Source organism: Ovis canadensis, chromosome 17, assembly GCF_042477335.2.
Source record: "Ovis canadensis isolate MfBH-ARS-UI-01 breed Bighorn chromosome 17, ARS-UI_OviCan_v2, whole genome shotgun sequence".
Classification (NCBI taxonomy): Eukaryota; Metazoa; Chordata; class Mammalia; order Artiodactyla; family Bovidae; genus Ovis; species Ovis canadensis.
In genome coordinates this window covers 18,667,595-18,693,385 of record NC_091261.1, presented here as the reverse complement: position 1 = coordinate 18,693,385, position 25,791 = coordinate 18,667,595, and the positions used below count along the sequence as shown (strand labels likewise).

Genomic DNA, 25,791 nt, shown 5'->3' with positions numbered 1-25,791 from the left:
CTCTGATTTTTTTCCAGTGACATCTATTGTTTCTTTTTTTCCCTACTCACCATAATTAGAACTTAAGGGGTTTGGGGTCATCTTTTTGCAAAGTCACTAGCAGTCCTTTATTTAAGGGTTCTTGTTTTTTTACCTAAGTCTTCGTTTTCTCCATACCTATATGTTAAAGTTGCAAGTCCATTTTGCCTTGATGTTTCTATTCCATTCTCTCTCAAAATGTTTCTTCTTACCACAGCTGCCACCTGTTTCTCGACACCTCCTCAAGGTCCTAGTCTCTTTATGGCAATGCATTTCAAGCAACACATTCTAAATACTTGGTTGAAGATGTAAGTCACTTATTAAATACTCATGTCAAATTTCCAATGTTTTTAACTACCTGTATTGATTTATTTCAAACCATTTTTCAGACTCCTTTCCCACATATTTTCTCAAACCCCACAATTTAACTGGCACCAACGTGTGATAATTCACATAATATTATTACATCTCAAACTTCCTTTCAGAAGCAGCTATCTAATGTAGCAATTCCCCCTTCTTTCCAAATCTCATCTGGAATTTGTGTTTTCCTTTTGACAATGCTGCTAATTTCTCTCACAGTTTAATGATTAAATTTTTGCACTGATTAACCAGAGATGCAATATGGAAAAAAGCCTTTCATTCTGTACCTTCACACTAGCCATGTTTCTATATTACTACTATTAGCATCAAATTCTGCAACATGTTTGCAGTATAAAGGTCATCTATAATTGGCACATTATGCCTCCAATACTTTACCCTAAAATGTAGTTAAAGGGTATTTTCTAAGTGGCAAGAAATTTTCATAGTTTTAAACAGCTTTGTGACCCTACCAAAATCATATATAAACACGCATTTAAGGTAAATGAAATGTTTGTTTAAAAATAGGTAACTGTGAACAGAAAATCACTAATAGCATATACATGTAAAATTACAAATTACACATTAAAACATGTGAAGTAAACTGAAAAGCTTTTTCTGCCAAGCTTGAATATAAACATTCCTGTTTCCCCAGCAGAAGTCAGTCATGTCAGCAGCACATTCTGTGAAATAGCAGTGAGTTGCATTCCTTACACTGCTACTGCTTCTTGATAAGAAATATTAAAAAAAAAAAAACTGTCAATAAGTTGCACACATGCAGAACCAGAAGGCACAAAACACATGATTTTGGAATTTTTCAGAAGTCATTTTCTTTACATTGTTGTATTTAAGCGTTTCTTTCTAAAAACACACAGAAAGAACAGGAAAGTTTTCAAGCCACAGAATCACCCCCAGGAAGTTGCGATAGGCCCAGGTAACCCCTAGTTTCTCTGAACTTGCTCATGGAGCCATAGTTGCCTCCACTTTGAAGGTGTTCTCAAGTGTGGTGTTTCCTTTACTTTCCTTATGAGAAGTCAGGGGAATGCCACAAGAATGCTGGTCACTTGGTCATAGCCATGGCCTCAAAAAGTCATTCAACTTTCAGATGAGGAAAGACTGAAGACAGCAGCCCAACAAAACATAGGTTGGTCATTTACCAATCACAAGACAAAATGTCTTTAATCTCCAAGGGAAATCAAGACTCTGATATGTAGGACTTTATTCTTGCCTGGAAAATCCCACGGACAGAGGAGCCTGTAAGGCTGCAGTCCATGGGGTCACTGAGTCGGACACGACTGAATGACTTCACTTTGACTTTTCACTTTCATGCATTGGAGAAGGAAATGGTAACCCACTTCAGTAATCTTGCCTGGAGAATCCCAGGGATGGGGGATCCTGGTGGGCTGCCATCTCTGGGGTTGCACAGAGATGGACACGAATGAAGCAACTTAGCAGCAGCAGCAGCAGCAAGGCTAACATGCTGGCAAATACAAAGATGGTAAAAAAGAGAAGTTTACATCCCAGTATAAGTCCCTCTCAGGGTTGAAACTTATTTGTAAAAGATATAATATGACTGTTATTTCTTGAAGCATGTTCATAGCAACAAATCATACGATAATACTACAATACATTCTAGAAATAAAAATCAAAGATATTTTAAATGCATATGATGAAGGGAAAGTAATGGAATTCCTATCTGGTCAAAAACAAGAAGAAATGTTGAATTTACTGTTGTATGAGTTCTGAGACTTGTCTCTGCCTCAGGGATTGTGTGGAAATTTTAGACAACCTAGACCCTGGGTTTTAAAGAGTTCTGCACCTCCTGAGAAATCTGTATGCAGGTCAAGAAGCAACAGTTAGAACCAGACATGGAACAACATACTGGTTCCAAATTGGGAAAGGAGCATATCAAGGCTGTATATTGTCACCCTACTTATTTAACTTATATGCAGAGTACATCATGTGACATGCTGGGCTGGATGAAGCACAAGCTGGAATCAAGATTGACAGGAGAAATATCAATAACCTCAGTTACGCAGATGACTCCACCTTTACAGCAGAAAGCAAAGAACTAAAGAGCCTCTTGATAAAGTGAAAGAGGAGAATGAAAAAGCTGGCTTAAAACTCAACATTCAAAAAGTGAAGATCATGGTATCTGGTCCCATCACTTCATGGCAAATAGATGGGGAAACAATGGGAACAGTGAGAGACTTCATTTTCTTGGGTCTCTAAAATCACTGCAAATGGTGACTGCAGCCATGAAATTAAAAGATGCTTGCTCCTTGGAAGAATGACAAGCCTAGACAGTGTATTAAAAAGTAGATGTATCACTTTGCCAACAAAGGTCAATCAAGTCAAAGCTATGGTTTTTCCAGTAGTCATGTATGGATGTGCAAGTTGGGCTATAAAGAAAGCTGAGCACTGAAGAATTGATGCTTTTGAACTGTGGTTTTGGAGAAGATTCTTGAAAGTCCCTTGGACTGCAAGGAGATCCAACCAGTCCATCCTAAAGGAAATCAGTCCTGAATATTCATTGGAAGGTCTGATGTTGAAGCTGAAACTCCAATACTTTGGCCACCTGATACGAAGAACTGCCTCATTAGAAAAGACCCTGATGCTGGGAAAGATTGAAGGCAGGAGGAGAAAGGGCAACAGAGGATGAGATGGTTGGATGGCATCACCGATTCAATAGATATGAGTTTGAATAAACTCCAGGAGTTGGTGATGGACAGGGAGGCCTGGTGTGCTGCAGTCCTTGGGGTGGCAGAAGTTGTACATGACTGAGCAACTGAACTGAACTGTGCCCTCTACTTGAAAGCACTGGAACCCAGAGCATGAAAAAAATGTAAGAGTTGAAAACACCCTGTAAAAGGCTAGAGACTAGAAGTGCAATATCTTTAGCATATAACTGGGATTTTTAAATTTCTATAGGGTGAGAAAGAAAGAGAAACAGAAAAAGAAGGAGATGTCATGAGTCTACCTGTCTGTCATGGCCTTGGCTCTGGGTAAAGAGGGGGCAAAATCCCCTCCTAGGAATTTCTCAGGGCAACACCTCATTCATAAGGATTTGGTGCCTCACTTCACACTATATGAAATTCCCTAAACTTTCCCCCCACCCCACAAAAAAAAAAGGCAGCAAATTTAGAGTAAAAGGGTCCCAGGTTGGTGGTGGTGGTTGTTCTGTCCAGTCGCTAAGTCATGTCTGAATCTTTGCAACCCCATGTACTATAGCAAGCCAGGCTTCGGCAGTTGGCAGTCCTCTAAAAATGTACCTGGTAAAAGCAAATATCAATCATAAAGAAAAGTGTAGCTTAAATTAAAGTTTCAAAGAATTTTCATAATAAAATACCAAGAAAAATGAGCTCCCAGTCAGAAAATCATCAAATATAAGAAATATTAAAAAGCAGAGACATTACTTTGTCAACAAAGGTCCGTCTAATAAAGGCTATGGTTTTTCCAGTGGTCATGTATGGATGTAAGAGTTGGACTACAAAGAAAGCTGAGCACTGAAGAATTGATGCTTTTGAACTGTGGTATTGGAGAAGACTCTTGAGAGTCCCTTGGACTGCAAGGAGATCCAACCAGTCCATCCTAAAGGAGATCAGTCCTAGGTGTTCATTGGAAGGACTGATGCTGAAGCTGAAACTCCAATACTTTGGCCACTTGAAGTGAAGAGCTGACTCTTTTGAAAAGACCTTGATGCTGGGAAAGATTGAGGGCAGGAGGAGAAGGGGACAACAGAAGGTGAGATGGTTGGATGGCATCACTGACTTAATGAACATAGGTTTGGGTGGATTCCAGGAGTTGGTGATGGACAGGGAGGCCTAGCATGCTGCAGTTCATGGGGTCACAAGGAGTTGGACATGACTGAGCAGCTGAACTGAACTGAACTGAAGCAATCAAGGTGTCAGAAAAAAAAAAAGCTACACATTCAGAAATTTTAGGACTGCAATACCCTAATTAAGGTAAACAGAATACAAAATAAGAATGAGTTTCCTTTTCTATATGTTCAGAAAGGACATATAGAAGGACATATTAAAGGACCCCAAGTCATCAAAGTTGACCAAGCTAATTTGGAAAATAACAACTAGACAGTGTAAAAATGAAACATATGATTGAAATAACTGAGAGCTAAATGAATAGCAAAAGACAAGAATGGATACAGAAAAATATTTAAACTAATCTAAAAATAGAAATCAGGAAGGGAAAAAAAAAAAAGACCCAGGATGCAGCACTGAGAGGCAGAGAGATGGCAAATACGAAAAAGAGGGAAAACAAGAAAGACAACTGAATGGAAGACAACATATATGTAAGGAGAGTTTCATAAAAAGTTTTAATCAGAGTTTATACAGAAAAAAAATGGAAGAAAAATACCACTTAAAGTGATAGTGACAGAAATTTTCTTTTCCCCATACTGCAGAAAGACACTGATTTTAGGAAGCCAAATAAAAACCAAGCAGAATAAACAGAAAACCACACTTATACATCTCATCATAAAACAGCAGAACAACAATGAAGTCTTTAGAAGTAGAGAACAGAGACACATTACTCACAGAAGAAAGATAACTGGATAAACATCTGCCTTTTCAATAGAACAGTGGCAGTCAGAAAACATGGAAATGATAACCTCAATGTTTGGAGAATGTATTATTGAGGATAAAAGTAAATATAATATGAACAGAAGCTTTCTGCCAACTGACCCTTACCAAAAGTGAGTGAAGGTCACTCAGTTGTGTCCAACTCTTTGTGACCCCATGGACTGTAGCCTGCCAGACTCCTCTGTCCGTGGCATTGTCCAGGCCAGAATACCAGAGTGGGTAGCTGATCCCTTCTCCAGGGGATCTTCCCAACCCAGGGATCAAACCCAGGTCTCCCGCATTGCAGGCAGATTCTTTATCAGCTGAACTACCAGGGAAGCCCTTACTAAAGGTACTTCTAAAGGACATAGTTCAAGAAGGAAAACCATCCGATAGGCTTGTGATGCTAGATATAAAGTGAAAGTGTTAGCTGTTCAGTCGTGTCTGACTCTTTGCAACCTACGAACTGTAATCCACCAGGCTCTTCTCTCCATGGAAATCTCCAGGCAAGAATACTGGAGTGGGTAGCCATTCCCTTTTCCAGTGGATCTTCCCAGGGATTGAACCCGGGTCTCCTGCATTGCAGACAGATTCTTTACTGAGAGGGCAGATGAAAAATTGGTAAGCATGTACATAAACCTAAACAGGTAGAGAAGTATAAAACAATATAACAGTTTCTACGTAATTTGTGAAGTTAAATAGAATAAAAACACTAAGAGAGAACTAAACACTAGTAGTTAAGGCAATCTAAGATTTCTGTATGAGGTGGGAAGAGGATAAGTATATTTTAAGTTTAAAGTATGTATTAAAATGTATAATTTAACCACTTAAAAAAGTAAAAACAAGAACATAAATGTCAAATGAGTACAAGGAAAACTAGTGCAATGTCAAACTTGTACTAGGGACAAAGGAACAAGAGGGGAAACTATGTCAATTTACCAAAAAAAAAAAAAAGATAAAATGGAAAGACAAATGGAGAACACAAAATAGAAAGGGTGTAAATGCACCTACATACATTTTTTAAAATACCACTCTATGGTGTTCACAAAGAAGAAATAAAAGTGGCCTAGAAATGTGTGAAAAAAATTTTTCAGCCTGATTTGTCATTAGGGAAATGCAAATTAAAATTGCAAAGAAATATTTCACACCTTCCAAATTGGCAAAGGTTAAAATTTTGACATATTAAGTGTTGCCAAGCATATGAAGCGATGGGGATTCTGATAAATTGCTGCTGAAAGTGGAAAACTGTTCACTGTATTGTCTGGTAACACTGAACATACATGCGCCCACTGACCAGCACAGCCAGTCTACTCCAGGCCGCTTGTGGCTAGAGGCAATCAATTATCCAGGTAGTTAATAATCAGTTACTGACTTCCTACTCCCCAGGCCCTATCCACCTGCCTCCCAGGCTAAAGAGATCAATATTCTAGCATCTACATAACCCATTCTCAATGCAATAGGGTGCAGGTTCATATTGATGCTGGGAATTCTTACCCTAGAGAAACTCTTGCACCTAACACTTGTTAAAGAATGTAGCAGAATTGTTCACAATAGGACATAAGCTTTTAAAAAGACAAATATCTCTCAGCAATGGAGAGGATAATTAAATTTCAATGTGATTATTCAATAGGATGGTATGCATCCATGAAAATGAATAAACCATGGGGGCAGAGGTCAACATTTATGAAGATTGACAGTTCTTAAAAATATATTGTTGGGCAGAAAGAGAGAGAGAATACATTATAATTTCATACACACAAAGTCAAATACAAGTAAAATTAAGCAAAATACTAATTGGAGATGTGTCTAGATGTGCTAAAATTATAAAGAAAACAGGGAAACACTTGACATAAAATTAAGAAGATTGGTTTCTTCAAGTTATGAAGGGAGTGAAAAGACACAAAGAGTTCTGTTTCCTAAGTTTTATAAGCATTTGTTTAAGTTTTATTCTTTAAGATATATATAGAGAGAGCTACATATAGATATATATATGAATAATACACTGTTTTGCATTATTGACACATAAAACAATAAAATTTTTAAAACCGTGTGATAGAAAAGTTCCCTAAGTTTAAGGTGAATGTCAGTCCTCCAAGAAAGAAAAGAATGAAAAGATTTTGGAAACCTATGTGTTTTCTAAGTTTATTGAGACCCCCTAGGAGTATACGTGGTTCCAGATCTACCCTGTATGTTCTTTGAAATTTCAAAATTCAAGAATGCCAAGCAATGGAACAGCTGCTACCAGGAATGAGCTATCTTATTCTGAAGTTTTAACTGTATGAACCTATAAATACATATGACTTCGCTGGTGGCTCAGTTGGTAAAGAACCTGCCTGCAATGTGGAAGACCAGGGTTCAATCCCTGGTTCGAGAAGATCCCATGGAGAAGAAAATGAAGGCAACCCACTTGAGCATCCTTGCCTGGGAAATCCCAGGGACAGAGGAGCTAGGCAAGCTACATACAATCCATAGGGTCACAAAAGAGCTGGACACAATTATTGACTAAACAACAAAGAACTGAATGCATGGGGGGCAGTTAAAAGCTGCCCCAGCCACTGACTAAAATTTGGCTAACTACCCTTGTTTGAAGCACTTTTATGGGGAATTACATAAAAGTATGCTTCTCAAACTTCATGTGTTTATAAATCACTAAGATCTAATTCTTCAAGAGTAAGGATACACTTGGATGTATTGGCTTACTGAAATTGTAAAGATTACTTTATTGGGGTGAAAGGTCTATTACCTGGCATATTTTCCCAGGCCAATTTTGATATTCACTATTTTTATTTCATTATTTGAAAATGTGTTTCTCAGATCTTTGATTGGTTATAATCTTACTCATCAACATTCACAATAAAATGTATTCCTATCCTGCCATGACTCTAAATTAAGCAGAGAATAGTTGTTATATAGTTGGTTAAGTCATGTCTGACACTGTCTGTGACCCCATGGACTACATCAAGCCAGACTTCCCTCTCCTTCACTATCTCCCAGGGTTTGCTCAAACTCATGTCCATTGAGTCGACAATGCCATCCAATGAACTCATCCTCTATCGTCCCCTTCTCCTCCTGCCCTCAATCTTTCCTAGCATCAGGGTCTTTTCCAATGAGTCGGCTCTTTGCATCAGGTGACCAAATTATTGGAGCTTCAGCTTCAGCATCAGTCCTTCCAATGGTATTCAAGGTTGATTTCCTTTAGAATTGACTGGTTTGATCTTTCTGTCCAAGGGACTCTCAAGAGTCTTCTCCAGCACCACAATTCAAAACCATTAGTTCTCCAGTGCTCAGCCTTCTTTATGGTTCACATTCTTGTACATAATAACTATGGAAAAACCATAGCTATGACTAGATGGATCTTTGTTGGCAAAGGGATGTCTCATCTTTTTAATACATTGTCTATGGTTGTCATAGCTTTTCTCCCAAGGAGCAGGTGTCTTTTAATTTCATAGCTGCAGTTACTGTCCACAGTGATTTTGGAGCCCAAGTAAATAAAATCTGTCACTGCTTCCACATTTTCCCCTTCTATTTGCCGTGAACTGATGGGACTGATGCCATGATCCTAGTTTTTTGAATGTTGACCTTTTTTGCTGCTGTTGTTGAGTTTTAAGTCAGCTTTTTCACTCTCCTCTTTCACCCCCAATCAAGAGGCTTATATGTGTGTATATATATATATATATACACACACATACACATACTATATATAAAAGAGATAAACAACAAAGACCTACTATATGGCACAGGGAACTGTGTTCAATATTCTGTGATAGCTTATAACGGAAAAGAATCTGATAAAGAGTGTGTGTGCACATATACAATTGAAGAATAAAACAGTTTACTTGTACTAATGAGTAAGCACTACTTCATTATATAGTGATCAATAGTAGTGTATTACACATTGGTATTTTTATGTATAAACTTAAAAAGAAGAGGTGGCAAGAAAACTGACCTTTTCCAGTCCTGTGGCCATTGCTGTGTTTTCCAAAGTTTTTGGCATATTGAGTGCAGTACTTTAACAGCATCATCTTATTAGGATCTGAAATAGCTCAGCTGGAATTTCATCGCCTCCACTAGCTTTATTTGTGGTAATGTTTCCTAAGGCACATTTGACTTCACACTTCAGGATGTCTGGCTCTAAGTGAGTGATCACACCATCATGGTTATTTGGGTCATTAAGATCTTTTTTGTATAGTTCTTCTATGTATTCTTGCCACCTCTTCTTAATATCGTCTGCTTCTGTTAGGTCCATACCATTTCTTTCCTTTATCGAGCCCATCTTTGCATGAAATGTTCCTGTAGCATCTCCAATTTTCTTGAAGAGATCTCCAGTCTTTCCTATTCTATTGTTTTCCTCTATTTCTTAGCATTGCTCACTTAAGAACACATTCTTATCTCTCTTTGCTATTCTCTGGAACCCTACATTCAGTTGGGTATATCCTTCCCTTTCTCCTTTGCCTTTCACATCTCTTCTTTTCTCGGCTAGTTGTAAGGCTTCCTCAGACAACTGCTTTGCCTTCTTGCAATCTTTTTCTTTGGGATGGTTTTCATCACCACCTCCTGTATAATGTTACAAAGCTCTGTCCATAGTTCTTCAGGCACTCTATCAGATCTAGTCCCTTGAATCTATTCATCACCTCCACTGTATAATCATAAGGGATTTGATTTAGGTCATATCTGAATGGTCTAGGAGTTTTCCCTAATTTCTTCAATGTAATCTTGAATTTTGCAATAAGGAGCTGATGATCTGACCCACAGTCAGGTCCAGGTCTTGTTTTTGCTGACTATATAGAGCTTCTCCATCTTTGGCTGCAAAGAATGTAATCAATCTGATTTCAGTATTGACCATCTGGTGATGTCCATGTGTAGAGTCATCTCTTGTGTAGTTGGAAGAGGGTGTTTGTGATGACCAACGCGTTCTCTTGCCTTTGCCTTGCTTTCATTTTCATTTCCAAGGCCAAACTTACCTGTTACTCCAGGTATCTCTTGACTTCCTACTTTTGCATTTCAGTCCCCTATGATGAAAAGGACATCTTTTTTGAGGTGTTAGTTCTAGAAGATCTTGTAGGTCTTCATATCTGTACTTCAGGTATTTGTCAGGAAAAATTACATTGAATACTGTCACTATTTATCAAAAGCTCACTTAAAAGGCAAAATATTATGGGGAATTGCCTAAAGAGTATTTCTCAAACATTTATATACTTATAAATTACTATTGTTCTTATTCATACAACAGATTTTGATTCAGTAGATTTGGGGTGGGTCCTAAAAGCCTACACTTTTAACCAGTTTCCAGATAATAATTCTGTTGACCCATGGAGTGGCAAAGGACTAGAGGATATTGCCCCACTCCACAAAATATCCTAAAATCTAACTCTGATTTAAACTAAACCTGCAGAAAATGATCTAATTTTAGTTGATTATTGTTTTTTTTTCTTTGCATACTTTTGTTTTTGAGGAAGAAGCAGCAATGGAAATCTATGTGAAAATTGAAAACCAACACTTCTTTGGAAGACAAATTATCAATATATAATAAAAACAAATAAGAAACATAACAACTTCACTAAAAGGAATTTATTCTAAGGAAATTAAGAATATGCACAAAGATTTAACTACAAATATAGTGCACTGAATCACATCAAAGCAGTCAATTGCCAAAATAACCAAAAATGAGCTATGTCCCTAGAGTTACATTCAATGGAATAGTGCTGACATTGATTTAATGTTACAGAATATATGTTAATCAATAAGATGCTCAGAATATATTTTTGAATGAAAATATAAGATTATAAAGCATTGTTGTTATAATAAGTGTGGTTGATTTTTTCATTTTTGGCTCATTGGAGTTTCCTTCAAAATATACGTATTGCAAGCATATTTGTCATTGCAATTTAGTCTAACATCTCATTAAGCTAAAAGCGTATAATTAAAGAGAAAATTTTGCACCTAATCCATCTATTGTTTAATGAATACACTTGACTTCTTAGACTTTTTTCTGATCATTTAAAAAAGCAAATCTAAATTAATGCAATATTAACAGCCACAGCAAGATCCAAAGCCTGTGGCTATAACCCTGGATACCAGCACTTTCTACTTCCCCTGGCACTTTCTGTGTCTACTTATTATTACTACTGAAGTTTTCATTCATATTCAACATCCATGTCTGATGCATTTTGTTTGATGAAAACAAGCTAATTAGTGCTGAACCTTTCCTAGTTCATAAATTTATTCCTAAGAACATTAAAAGGAAGTCAAGTAAGACATGTTCAGTAACAGATGTTTGCCTTTTTTGGCTGCCTTTTTACAGTTTGTTCTCTTTCATTACTTTTTAAGAAATTTAGTTAATGTTCCCTTTCCTAGAGAACAAGCGTACCTAGCTTCCCAGGAGGGTGGGGGTGGGGGGATTCCCCAGGGCAGGCACAGTCTGTTTACCCCCTTAACCTAATAGTTGTTCCAATGTTCTCTGCAGCCAGCTTTTCATTTTTTTCATCCAGGTTTTGGTAACAATCACACTCCAGCTTATTTCAGAAAGGATGAATATGTGGACTGGGAGATTATTATAAAATTAGAACTGTGGTGAGCACTATTATTAATGCCTAGAGTCTCTCAAATACCTTTCCCACAAGAGGATTTCTGAGAATAAAGGGTCAACATGATTGACAGAATTTGAGTGAATCCTTTGGTTCTATGGTAAAGAAAGATTGTGAAGTGAATTCTGAAACTAAAAACCTAGTGGTCTCCTACAATCAAAGAAATGAGAGGTATAGATCAAGATTCTTCTCTATAAAACTGTATCAGTCCCAAAATACAAATTTAAATTGTTTCTATTTACCTGCTGCTGCTGCTGCTGCTGCTAAGTCACTGCAGTCGTGTCCAACTCTGTGTGACCCCATAGATGGCAGCCCACCAGGCTCCCCTGTCCCTGGGATTCTCCAGGCAAGAACACTGGAGTGGGTTACCATTTCCTTCTCTAATGCAGGAAAGTGAAAAGTGAAAGTGAAGTCGCTCAGTTGTGTCCGACCCTCAGCAACCCCATGGACTGCAGCCTTCCAGGCTCCTCCATCCATGGGATTTTCCAGGCAAGAGTACTGGAGTGGGGTGCCATTGCCTTCTCCGTTCTATTTACCTAACCTTCCATTTTTGAATATATCTTAGTGTGAGTGGTATTGTGATGTAGTTTAAATTGTGGTACATTGGTAAACCTAAGTAACATTATAATCCAAAGCATGCATTCATCAACAGTGCTTTCTTTTAAAACTTTGTTAGAATAGTTTTAAATATATATGCCAACCATTTTATTGTGACTGTACATCTTAAACTATTGCCAGGGGAATTCTACATAAAGTACCTCCTTTATTTTTCCCCCAAAGTACTTTAAGGCAACAGCAGAAAATTTTATCTAGAAAGAAAGATTCAAAAAAATAAATAATGTTCATAAAAATACCTAAGACCATATAAAATATATGATATAAAAATATCAGGTTCAGACAATCCTGCTGCAAGGCAATATAACCACTGAAATGTAGAGTTTTAGCTGCAAGTACATACATTAAAATAATAATTATATATATAGGAGTATATCAAAATAAATATCTGCATCATTCTATCACAAAGATTCAAAATTTTATATTTCATAAGAAAATAAATATGCATTTCAAAATTAAAATGTGAAATTTGAAGGTAATGTACAGTATTAAATATCACTATTCCTTGTAACAGGACTATAACAAATAAATTTAAAAATTAGAAAAAAGGAAACTGTTGGAATATTGTACAACATGTAAATAATAGTCATGTAGTTAACTCAAGGCTTAAAGCAGTCCCAAGCCTACTATAGGATTTTCAACATATCATTTCATTAGCATCCAAAATGATCTTTTTAAATATAAGAAATTATTTGACTAAATAGAAATTTTAAACTTAATAGTCACAATGATTTATGTTAATCCTTAGAAATATCAGAAAATCAAATCAGATGACCTTTTTATCAAATACAGCCCACAAGATGAGAATATCATGAACATGAAAATAATTAAAATATCTCTCAAATATGTGGCGGAGGGAAGGAAAAGAGCAGAGAGAAGAGATTATGATGGAGGAGGAAAAAAAGAGGAAAGATGTTTTACATATTAAAAATTAATTGACTACTCTTTATTATGTAGTAACATCTTTCAAGTGAATGCCCATAGTCTTTTGACAGCACAATTTGGTAAAGAATCACATAAAAATATCTAAATTTCAAAGAAGAATATCCCCTTAGATTCTTACAGTTTTCTTTCACCAAAATTGTGTACAGGAAAATGCTCCAGAGAAAACTGATAAGAAAGTTCACTAAAATCTAGTCAACCCATTTCATGGTCAAAATTAATATAAAGAATAATGCTATATTTGACATGTTTTCATTTCTAAAAAATGTTTCTTATAAAACTTATTTTAGTTGTGTTTATGTGATGACCCTACATGTATGTGTAAAATATGACAGTGACTCCTGGTTTCTCTCACATAGGACTGTTCTCTTTGGGAGGTGCTGTGCTTAGCTGCTTCAGTGTACGACTCTTTATGCCCCCATGGACTGTAGTCCACCAGGCTCCTCTGTCCATGGAATTTTCCAGGCAAAAGTACTGGAGTGGGTTGCCATGCCCTCTTCCAGGGGACCTTCATGACCCAGGGATCGAACCTGCATCTCCTGCATTGCAGGTGGATTCACCACTGAGCAACAAGGGGCAATCCAAAGTGATGATGAAACTATACTTATGTTTTAAAACATGACCAGTGACTCCTCGTTTCTCTCATACAGTACTTGTTCTCTTTGGGAGGAGGGAGTTCGAAATGCCCAGAGGACTCACAGTGTGTTATTTGAGACAGAAATCAACAATGTGGAATGCAACCAGTTATTAAACCAAATTCTATTTGCTTGTATTCCCTTACTTCCTAGTGTCATGGTTAGGCAAATTCTTTTCACATAAAGACAGTATGGTACTGGCCCAAAGACAGAAATATAGATTATTGGAACAAAATAGAAAGCCCAGAGATAAAGCCACACACCTATGGACACCTTATCTTTGACAAAGGAGGCAAGAATATACATTAGAAAAATAACAATCTCTTTAACAAGTGGTGCTGGGAAAACTGGTCAACCACTTGAAAAAAGAATGAAACTAGAACACTTTCTAACACCATACACAGAAATAAACTCAAAATGGATTAAAGGTCTAAATGTAAGACCAGAAACTATAAAACTCCTAGAAGAAAACATAGGCAAAACACTCTCCAACATAAATCACAGCAGGATCCTCTATGACCCACCTCCTAGAGTAATGGAAATAAAAGCAAAAATAAACAAATGGGACCTAATTAAACTTGAAAGCTTTTGCACAATGAAGGAAACTATAAGCAAAGTGAAAAGACAGCCTTCTGAATGGGAAAAAATAATAGCAAATGAAGCAAATGACAAAGAATTAATCTCAAAAATATACAAGCAACTCCCACAGCTCAATTCCAGAAAAATAAATGACCCAATCAAAAAATGGGCCAAAGAACAGACAGCTCTCCAAAGAAGACATACAGATGGCTAACAAACACATGAAAAGATGCTCAACATCACTCATTATCGGAGAAATGCAAATCAAGACCACAATGAGGTACCATCTCACACCAGTCAGAATGGCTGCGATCCAAAAATCTACATGCAATAAATGCTGGAGAGGGTGTGGAGAAAAGGGAACGCTCTTACACTGTTGGTGGGAATGCAAACTAGTACAGCCACTATGGAGAGCAGTGTGGAGATTCCTTAAAAAAACTGGAAATAGAACTCCCATATTGCCCAGCAATTCCACTGCTGGACATACACATTGAGGAAACCAAAATTGAAAGAGACACATGTACCCCAATGTTCATCGCAGCACTGTTTATAATAGCCAGGACATGGAAGCAACCTAGATGTCCACCAGCAGACGAATGGATAAGAAATCTGTAGTACATATACACAATGGAATATTACTCAGCCATTAAAGAGAATACATTTGAATCAGTTCTAATGAGGTGGATGAAACTGGAGCCCATTACACAGAGTGAAGTAAGCCAGAAAGAAAAACACCAATACAGTATACTAATGCATATATATGGAATTTAGAAAGAAGGTAATGATAACCCTATATGTGAGACAGCAAGAGACACAGATGTTGAGAACAGTCTTTTGGACTCTGTGGGAGAAGGCGAGGGTAGGATGATTTGAGAGAAGAGCATTAAAACATGTATATTATCATATGTGAAACAGATCGCCAGTCCAGGTTCGATGCACGAGACAGGGTGCTCGGGGCTGGTGCACTGGGATGACCCAGAGGGATGCAATGGGGAGGGAGGTGGGAGGATGTTCAGGACGGGGACACATGTACACCCATGGCAGATTCATGTCAATGTATGGCAAAAACCACTATAATATTGTAAAGTAATTCGCCTCCTACTAAAATAAATAAATTTAAAAAAAAAAAAAGAAAGAAAGGGCTCAAATGATGTCCTCTGGAAGGCACTAAGGAAGGCACTTCAGGGTGATGAGACTTTTCTTAAATTCATTTTCTTGCCACCTTCTCACTTGATTGTTCTGCTTTTACCACACTCAATTTCTTTTACTTCCTGAAACGCACCCTGTTCTTCCATCCAGACAACCACAATTGTTCTTTCCCCTCTGCTCCTCTGTCCCTGAACCTTTTCACCACCGCAATAAGTAAACAAGCCCACACACCCGGGCACTCCCTTGCTTATCTCATCCTCATTCTAGAGTGTTGTCAAATGGCGGAGTTCCCATCAGAGAACGTTCTGATCCCAGAGCCACAGTAACATAATTGTAAATTGGCCACTCACTGAGGAGAGTTCTGCCTTGTCACTTGTAAGAGACATGGATGGACCTAAAGACTGTCATAAAGAGTGAAGTCAGTCAGAAAGAGAAAAGCAAATATTATATGCTGCTAAGTCACTTCAGTCATGTCCGACTCTGTGCGACCTCATAGACGGCAGCCCACCAGGCTCCGCCATCCCTGGGATTCTCCAGGCAAGAACACTGGAGTGGGTTGCCATTTCCTTCTCCAGTGCGTGAAAGTGAAAAGTGAAAGTGAAGTCACTCAGTCGTGTCCGACTCTTTGCGACCCCATGGACTGCAGCCCACCAGGCTCCTCCGTCCATGGGATTTTCCAGGCATGAGTTACTGGAGTGGGGTGCCATCGCCTTCTCCGAAATATTGTATATTAACACACATATGTGAAATCTAGAAAATGGTACAGATGAACCTATTGTCAGGGCAGGAATACAGAGACACACAGAGAGACACAGAGCACCGACCTCTCAACACAGTCGGGGGCAGGGCAGTGGGATGACCTGGGAGACTGGGATTGACACATATATACTCCACCGTGCGTGAAATAGCGAGCTAGTGGGAAGCGACTGTGCAGCACAGGGAGCTCGGCTCCACGGTCTGTGGTGACCCAGGGGGATGGGATGTGGGGTGGGGGGTGGTGAGGAGGAGGCTCAAGAGGGAGGGAATAAATGATACATAGAGCTGATTCACTTCACTGTAGCGCTGAAACTAACACAACATTGTAAAGCAACTATACTCCAATAAAAAAGTTTTAAGTTCATTCTCCTATGTTTTTAAACATTAACTAGAAATTAACTTCTTACACAAATTTTTGTCAATATTTGTTTTTATTCTAGATTTTTTAAGAGCACTAGTGATACTAATTTTTCATCTCAGAATTTTGATAAATACCAGGGTTGTTTTCCACACTTACCTTCCTTCAGATTGTGGGTTTCCAGATTGCTTCATACATTATCATAAAGTTAGCAAACCTTGTGAAGAAGAGTTGTGAAACGAAATTGCAGAAACAAAGTTGGAGGTGGTGGTCTCTCCTATATTATTCTAATGTAATACTACATTTTTATGTTATGCAAGGGATCTTATTGACAGGTGCTCAATTATTTGGATAAATATTATCTTTCAAGATAATTAAGAGTTTAAATATCTCAGGACTGCAGACAACATCTTTAACTTAGTGCAAAGAAGTTTGGGAGCCTATATGCCATTGTTTAAAATAACTGGAAATTCTAATACAATAAGTTTGCAGTTGCAGAAATGAAACATTAAAGCTAAAGACATATAACATTATTGTATTATCATCTAATTAGAACTAAAAACATACAGGATACACAATACTTCTAAAAGAAAATTAAAACTTTAGGCTTAAAGGGGATATTTTCTTTTAGCCTAAAGTAAGTATATCCACATTAACTTTCTTATTTGAGAGAATTACAATTTTGAGAGGAACTAACCTCTACAGAGTGTTTTGAAAGCAAAATGTGTTATATTTTTCTCTCCTCCCACAAATTCAAATACAAGATTTTCTGTACCCTGTCATCACTCCTCCTAACAATGCAAGCTTCTTTCTACATTCTCAATTTTTCTAGTTCCTTTTTGTCTTCGGGACCTGATTGAACAAACTCACATCAAGATTACTTAACACTTCACACCCAGTAGGATATATTAGGAAAACAGAAAATATAATCAGTGCTGATGAAAATGTGGAGAAACCACAACACAGGCACATTACTAGAGAGAATGTCAAATGGTGTGGCCAAGGTACTAAATATAGTACAGCGATTCCTCAAAGTGTTAGACATAGGGATACAACGCTGAGAACCCTCACTCATAAACCATCAGTATGTGGTCATGACAGTGTGCTTGGATTTTTAAAACTTCATAGTGCCACACTCCTTACAAACATATTTATTCTCCTCTGGTCTCCACTGTATTTTTCTGATAAGTTAGTTACCATTACAAGAATAGTTGCTATCACATTGGGGGAAAACCACTGTTATGAGCATTTTGGCTATTAGCTCTCTTCAAACAAAAACTAATCCACATATTTAGGAGTTAAGGTGATCAGCAAGATTGGCACAAAATAACAAAAGCATTGCTTCAGGAAAAAAAAATGAATTTCAAAGGGGAATCATTTTAGGAATGAATTATGCTCATAGTAACATCGTACATGTCATATCAAAATTAACTCAATCATTTGCCAGAAAAAAACAATGGTAATTCAACTCTGTCAGGTTTTACAAATACTTACACTAGAATAATCCTGAAACGCTAATGATGATCCAGAGAAACTAGCAATCATGAAACTGGAATCATGAGTCAAACGGGAGAACTTTTTTGACACAGATCCTCTCCAATCATAGAGTGTCCTGTCTGTTAAAAATATCAATGCAGGTTAAAAGAATATTTATTCAGGAAAAATACACAGTGATCATACTGCTTAGTGTTACAAAGATGAAAGTAAATCATCTGTATTGCCCCACTATTCTGTATTAAAATCACATCTTGTCATCTAATCATAGCAAGATGAAGAAGTGATGGCAATGCATAGAGAGAGGCTTCAATTAATAGGCTTCCTTATACCATAAAGCTCTCGTGTTTTTATTACATACAGTGCGCCCATCAGAAAACTAATAGGTTCATTCTTTTGACTCTTCAAGAGCACTGACTTCTTTTGTATGAGAGGCTTAAAGCAAAACCATATTTGTGAATAGCACTTAACAAAAACAAAAGAAAACCTCCTCTCCCTGTTACATAAGCCCTTTAAAAGAGAATTTAGAATTATTTGAAGGCAGAACTTTTGATATTGAAAGTATTTAAGGGAAATAGGTTGGAAGAGCAAAAGATGAACCAGTATATACCTGCATATTTCTTCTGGCTCACAGTAGTTATTACGTAGGATTTCTGCATACAATTTTTAATAAAGAGGCAGAGATTCAAGATTTATTCATTCACTTATTTCTCAAAAATACAATTTAATCCTGCCATCCAAATGAATCAAACTAATTTTACATTTCCAATCTTCTAATACTTCTTCATAGACATATACTCTTTACTGAAACTTTCAATTTAAGACAGTCCTCCATGGACCAGTTAGTTCCATATAAATTTAGAGAAAAATCAAAAGTAATGTAGTCTCTCATTTCATTGCTTCAATTTATTTACAGGACCATAAACTAAGTGCCCTATATATGGGGAGGTAGAATAGCAATATAAAATAATGAAATGTGATATTATCTCAAAGACATTCTAATCAGTATACACACATACACACATCCTACTGCATCTTAATTTTGCATGTATTTCCTCCATTTCAGTCAGTTTCTGCCCTCTATCAAAAAGGAAAATTCTCTAGGAGAGGCAACATATAAATGATATATTTCATTCACAACACAATATGAAGAAATGAATTTCTTTAATGGAAGCAATGCCAATAACGAGTAGACCATAGAGAACCTGAAAATATTATCTGAGAAGAGGATAGCAAAGAAAAGGCCATACACATCATACTTTACTTGGGAACTTTTATAAATTCAGAGGGACATAAAAGGACAGCATGAGAGTTATTGAGATGTGTAAGCCCCCACATTTCTTACGAAGCTTTGTTGACTAATTTGAAGTATTCTTTAATTCATCAGCACTATTCCTATTCCACCCACTTGCTTCAATGCACTTTGACAGCAAATATTCTATTCTAGATAACAAAGCATCTCTTTCCAATCTCCTTTTAAAATGTATAAACTCTTCTGGGGCAAGGACAATATCTTACTTGGAATTGCTCTATGATTCTGGTTCATTAGTAATATGATTAAAGTCACTATGTAAACACTGATAAATTAGAATTAGCCTCATGAGGTTAAATCTCACAGGGAAAAGAGAATCTTCCTGATTACTGAGGAGCACCGCTAAATATGAAACTTAATGCTGTATGACATTTTTCCAAGAGATTCCAGAGCATTTCAAATATTTTATCTTGTCTACCCACAAAACAGATCCTTGTAATCAAGAAGTCATACATTATTTTCTTCAGTATACAGGTATCACACTGGAAAATATAGCTATAACTTTTCCACTTCAGGAAGCAGTAAAGCCTCCACTAAAATCCTCAAGGTGATCATTCACACACTGATCTATGCTAATGACTCTTCCTAAGAAGCCAGACACAGAAGGTGACATGCAACAAATTCCAGTTTATTCCACAAAGTCAGATGAAAGTTATAAGCTGATAGTTTGAAGAAGACCGAAGTCATACATCAGACTAAGTCTTCACAAACCCTTCACAGAGCCAATAAGCTTCAAAGGTAATGCCACAGGGAAGTGAAGATTCTGAATTCTAGGGTGTGAGTATGAAAGAGAGACAGCATAAGAGTAGGCTGTACATTCATATGTGAAAAAAAAAAAATTGTCAGTACCACGAGCCAGAATGAAATACTCTGAAATGCAACAAATGCAGGCTAAATGCAATAGCAATATTTGGAAAGAAGCCCAAATGGTCCCATCAAGTTGCATGCATGTGCTTAGTCACCCAGTCCTGTCCAGCTCCTTGCAACCCATGGACTACAGCCTGCCAGGCTCCTTTGTCCACGGGTTCTCCAGGCATGAATACTGTAGTCGGTTGCCATGCACTCCTCCAGGAGACATTCCCAACTGAGGGATAGAACCCAGGTCTCCCATGTTGCAGGCAGATTCTTTACTGGCTGTGCTACCAGGGAAGTCGCCCATCAGGTTAACAAAGAATTATTAGCTAATTGTTAGTTTCTTAGTCATATCAAACTGTTTGTGACCCCAGTGACTATAAGCCTCCAGGCTCCTCTGTCCATGGAGTTCTCCAGGCAAGAATACTGGAGTGGGTACTCATTCCCTTCTTTAAGGGATCTTCCCAACTCAGGGATCCAACCCTGATCTCCTGCATTGCAGGCAGATTCTTTACTGTCTGAGCCACAGGGGAAGCCCATTATTAGCTAAATAGCAGCTAAATCTGAACATGTGAAAAAAAACTGTCAAACACCCATATCACTGTCTTCCTGTCTTCACATTGCCTCCATAGTTATTTAGGCCTTTGAAAAATGTTTACACCACTAGTTCCTGTTATTTTACTGGTTTCTTCATATCTCATCTCTCCATCTAGACTTGCGAGTCTTTCACTTGGTTTGTATTCTCCATAACACTGAACACAACACTGTGCCCCAAGAATAAGTTCAGTACGTGCTCCTGGGCTGACCTGGCATTGGCTGAAATACTCATCAGCAAACTGCTAAGAGTGAAAGGTCCCATTCGATATAAACATCTGATTCAATGTCTTTAAAGTGTCTTTAAAAGGGGGCTTTTAAAATTCTATTTTTTTTTCAGGTCCAAGTATTTTTCACCAGATCATCTTATCTCTCTTGATATTTGTCTTGATGTTTATAATGGTAATAGATTTCAAATACGTATCTGTTGGGGATGGCTTTTTATTTCATTTCCCATTTTCATTCAAATTCATGTAGTTAACAATAAGCCAATTATTTAATACAGGTGAGAGATACTATTAAAATCTAATAAGCATAATTATTTTAGAAACCTAAATTACCTAGATGACTCACAGAAAACTGATAAGATTGCATCCAGTGATATAACCAAGAGAATGAGGAAATAAAACAGGAAATAGGGTAGAGGGAAGAAAAAAATCTCTAGCTAGTTAAAACATTTATCATTTTTCTATGACCTTTGCAGTGACAAGCATTTCCTTCACATTGCATATGGATAGATTTGTCCCCAGGGGCTTTGCTGTTGCCTCAGTGGTAAAGAATCTGCCTGCAATGCAGGGACATGAGCTCTATCCCTGGGTTGGGGAGATCTCTGGAGGAGGTCATGGCAACCCACTCCAGGATTCTTCCCTGGTGAATTCCATGGACAAAGGAGACTGGTGGTCTACAGTCCATAGGGTTGCACAGAGTCGGAAATAACTAAGCGACTAAGCAGCAGACTTGTCCAAACTGTCCGAATATCCGTACAAAATCCAAAGACAACAGCAGTGTAAACTTTTCAATTATACTCTTTCAGTCAACCAAGAAACCAAATGTCCGTAAGAAATAATCAGTGCAACTGCCTCCAACAGAGCCAAAGTCCAGATGCAAGCGCGATGTATCTTTATGAGGATGTGACAGAGCCCAAGACACGAGTGGGTTCAGTGGTCCTGTGCCCTAGAGCCTTTTTTATGCCAAGCCCATTCTGCTTCCCTTTTATCAATTCCTATCAATTAATTCTTTGAGTTAATTGCACATGCAGTTTTAATCTGTAGGTAATTACAATCAATTAATAGTTAGGAGACAGAATTAGCAGTTCTTAGTTTGATTATCTATATAATTAAAAGGGGTGGGTAAACTAGAGTTGACAAACAGCATCTTAATCAGTTGAATAATCAAACCCTAGAAGCTTGCTTGGGCAGCTGAATTCCATCTATTGCATTAGTTCAAATTTTAGAATCAATGACTGAAATGTCCATTTGAATCCATTTATATTGTCAATTTATAGTCAAAAATGAATATATTCTAAAATTACTTAAATTATTTACCTGCTTTTATTTATAATGAACTGCTTCCAAAAGAATTCAGTAAAAATAAAGATCCAACAAACTTATTTATAATCTACTGTATATCCATGGCTCCCAAGTTGTATGTTATTTAACATCTAAGGAATATGACTAACTCCTTTTGCACTAGGCTCTACTTACCAGTTCTATTTAAGTGTGCTGAGAGACAGCAAATATAACATAGCTTTCATCTTTTTTTTTTTTTGGCTATCTAATGGAAATAGCTGTTTGTAGATACAGAGGAAATAACAAGATGCAAGATAAGCTTCAGGTAATTTAGAAAAATATATGAGAACTTCATTGTGATTAGGATATAATATAATGGAACAGTATCATCACTGTTGCATAATATCTTTCTGAATTATCAAGTATTTGAAGAAGATGGGCAGATACTTCCAAGTTTATAGTAAATAAAAAATATTCAAAAAGAATCATGATTTCTGGTTCAATATGGTTTGTTACCTTTGACTGAGGCAGCCCCTTTTATAGTCCAAAATAAAATTCTATAATAAAAAAGACAAAAATTTCAAGGTCACAAAAAAATAAATTTAACCATTCACTTAGTGTCAGCTGAGAAAAAAAATTTTTTCATAATTAGGGTAATGGAACGGACTTGAGGAAAGCAATCAGTGATCGTTACATAATAATAAACCCCTAGCCCATCTGAAAGCCATTAGAAAGAGGCTTAAGATCACCTTTAAAAAAATGAACAGAACAAACCATCTCTCTAAAATGTGGGTACACCTATTGAGGACCACTTTCCTCTCCATACCCCATCCATCAATCCACTTGACACCACAACTGCAAGAAAACAACTAGGAATGAAGTAATCCTGATGCTGGGATTTAATACAGTCCTATTTTAAGGAAAGTACTCTGCGCAGAGGGTGAGACAGGCAGGTCTCAATAACAATGTACAGTGGGGACTGTAATTTTCATGTGCTGAACAGCTAAAAAGAATAAAGAACAAAGGAGTGAAATAGGACAGGCCCCACACTGGCAGAACCAAACTATATTCCATGGGTAAGTGGGTACTAACACCTGCTCATCAAGTATAGAACTGAAAGAAGTGACCAACACACCCAAGTGAACATGGAGCAGAGCTGAGATAAACCCACCATGTTCTCCATGTGTAATCACTCACTTTGCATAGACTGGTTTCTCCTTATTCAGGGTAAACACACCAGGGCCTACATTAATCATGGCAATGATAGTTAACATTTAATGATGGCCTAGTTTGCTAAACACTTAAGGTATATTGTATGTGTGTGTCAGTCACTCAGTTGTGCTACCGCAAGGACTGTAGCCCGTCAAGCTCCTCATTCCATGGAATTTTCTAGGCAAGAATACTGGAGTGGGTTGCCATTTCCTCCTCCAGGGGATCTTCCTGACCCAGGGATTGAACCCATGTCTCCTACAGCTCCTGCATTGGCGGGCAGGTTCTTTACCACTGTGCCACCTGGGAAGCCCTGAATATACACTACTTGATCTATCCACAAAATTAACCTACAAGGTCCATGGTGAGTTTATCCCAGCTTAACAGCAAAAAAAAAAAAAAAAATTTAAGTCACTTGTCCAAGTTCAGACAATTGCTAAGTGGTAGTGTGAACCCAGGCCATTCCAAATTTGAAGCCCACGTGACTGTGCCACAGGGGGAAAGTTCCCTGTAGTAGACTGAACAAGGTCCCAAAGATATCATATCCTTATCCTTAGCTCATATGATTTAAAGGGTTGTATGGGTGAGATTCAGAGAAGGCAATGGCACCCCACTCCAGTTCTCTTGCCTGGAAAATCCCATGGACGGAGGAGCCTGGTAGGCTGCAGTCCATGGGGTCGCGAAGAGTCGGACACGACTGAGCAACTTCACTTTCACTTTTCACTTTCATGCATTGGAGAAGGAAATGGCAACCCACTCCAGTGTTCTTGCCTGGAGAATATCAGGGATGGTGGAGCCTGGTGGGCTGCCGTCTATGGGGTCGCACAGAGTCGGACGTGACTGAAGCAACTTAGCAGCAGCAGCAGCAGCATGGGTAAGATTAAATTAAGACTCCTAAGAAGGGAAGATTATCCTGGATTATCCTGATGGACTACACGATAGTATCCTTACTTGGGGGGTTGGGGGTAGATGTGACTAGAAGGGGAAAAGGAAATATGATGACAGAGGCAAGAAGCCAGAGTGATCTGAGAAAGAGGTCATGAGCCAGGAAATGCAAGCAGCCTTCAGAAAGGCAAAGTAGATTCTTCTCTAGGTCCTCAAAGTCTTAACTGAGTCCACACTCTTGATACTTGGACTTAGTCTAATGCAATTAATTTTGTATTTCTGGCCTCTAGAGAATAATTTTTACCATAGAATTCTCCGTGGAGAATAAATTTGTATTAAAGCTAGCAAGTTTTGGTAAATTGTTAGAAGAGCCATGGAAAACTAATGCAGTCTGCTGCTGCTGCTGCTAAGTCGCTTCAGTCGTGGCCGACTCTGTGCGACCCCATAGACGGCAGCCCACCAGGCTCCCCCGTCCCTGGGATTCTCCAGGCAAGAACACTGGAGTGGGTTGCCATTTCCTTCTCCAATGCGTGAAAGTGGAAGGTGAAAGTGAGTCGCTCAGTCGCAACCCCATGGACTGCAGCCCACCAGGCTCCTCCATCCAATGCAGTCTACAATTCTGAAAATCTAGTAAAATATTTCACAAGACTGAGAAGAAAATTTTAGAAAAGTGTTGGCATTCCCACTATATTGTAGCAAGCCAACTCTTCAAAATAAAGGCCAAAATATGGGGGTGCATGTATCTTTCTGAATTAGTATTTTATACACCAATTGGATAAACACCAAGGAGTAGAACTGCTGAGTAATGAGATTGGTTTATTTCTAGTGTTTCGAGGAACGTCTATACTGTTTCCATAGTGGCTGCACCAATTAACATTCCTATCAACAGAGTACAATGGTTCCCTTGTCTCAACAGTCTCACCAGTATTGTTATCTGTAGACTTTTTGATGATAGTCATTCTAACAGGTGTGAGGTGATATCTCACTGTGATTTTGATCTGCATATTTCTGATGATTAGCCAATGCTGAATATTTTTCATGGGCCTGTTGGCCAACTGTGTATCTTCTTTGGAAAAATGTTTATTCGTATCCTCTGTCTATTTTTAATCTGGTTGTTTCGGGTTTTCTTGAATATTGATTTGTAAGTGCTGTTTATTATTTTGGATATTAACCCCTTACCAGTCATTTGCAAACATTTTCTCCCATTCATTAGGTTGTCTTTTTTATTTGTCTATGGTTTCTTCTGCTGTGCAAAAGCTTTTAAGTTTAATTAGGCTCCATTTGCTTATTTTGCTTTAGTTTCCTTCACCTTAGGAGACAGGTGCAAAAAAATATTGCTAAGATTTATGTCAAAGAATAGTCTGCCT

The 25,791-nt window shown here is 37.8% G+C and overlaps 1 protein-coding gene across 1 annotated transcript in view; it reads right to left on the bottom strand.

Annotated features, from left to right (window-relative positions):
• The window catches only part of IQCM (IQ motif containing M), a 522,664-nt gene that overhangs the window by 259,462 nt on the left and 237,411 nt on the right, over window positions 1–25,791 (bottom strand). Inside the window, 2 exon segments of the mRNA XM_069558325.1 lie at window positions 18,065–18,186; window positions 23,568–23,573. Coding sequence (XP_069414426.1) covers window positions 18,065–18,186; window positions 23,568–23,573 — 128 coding nt within the window.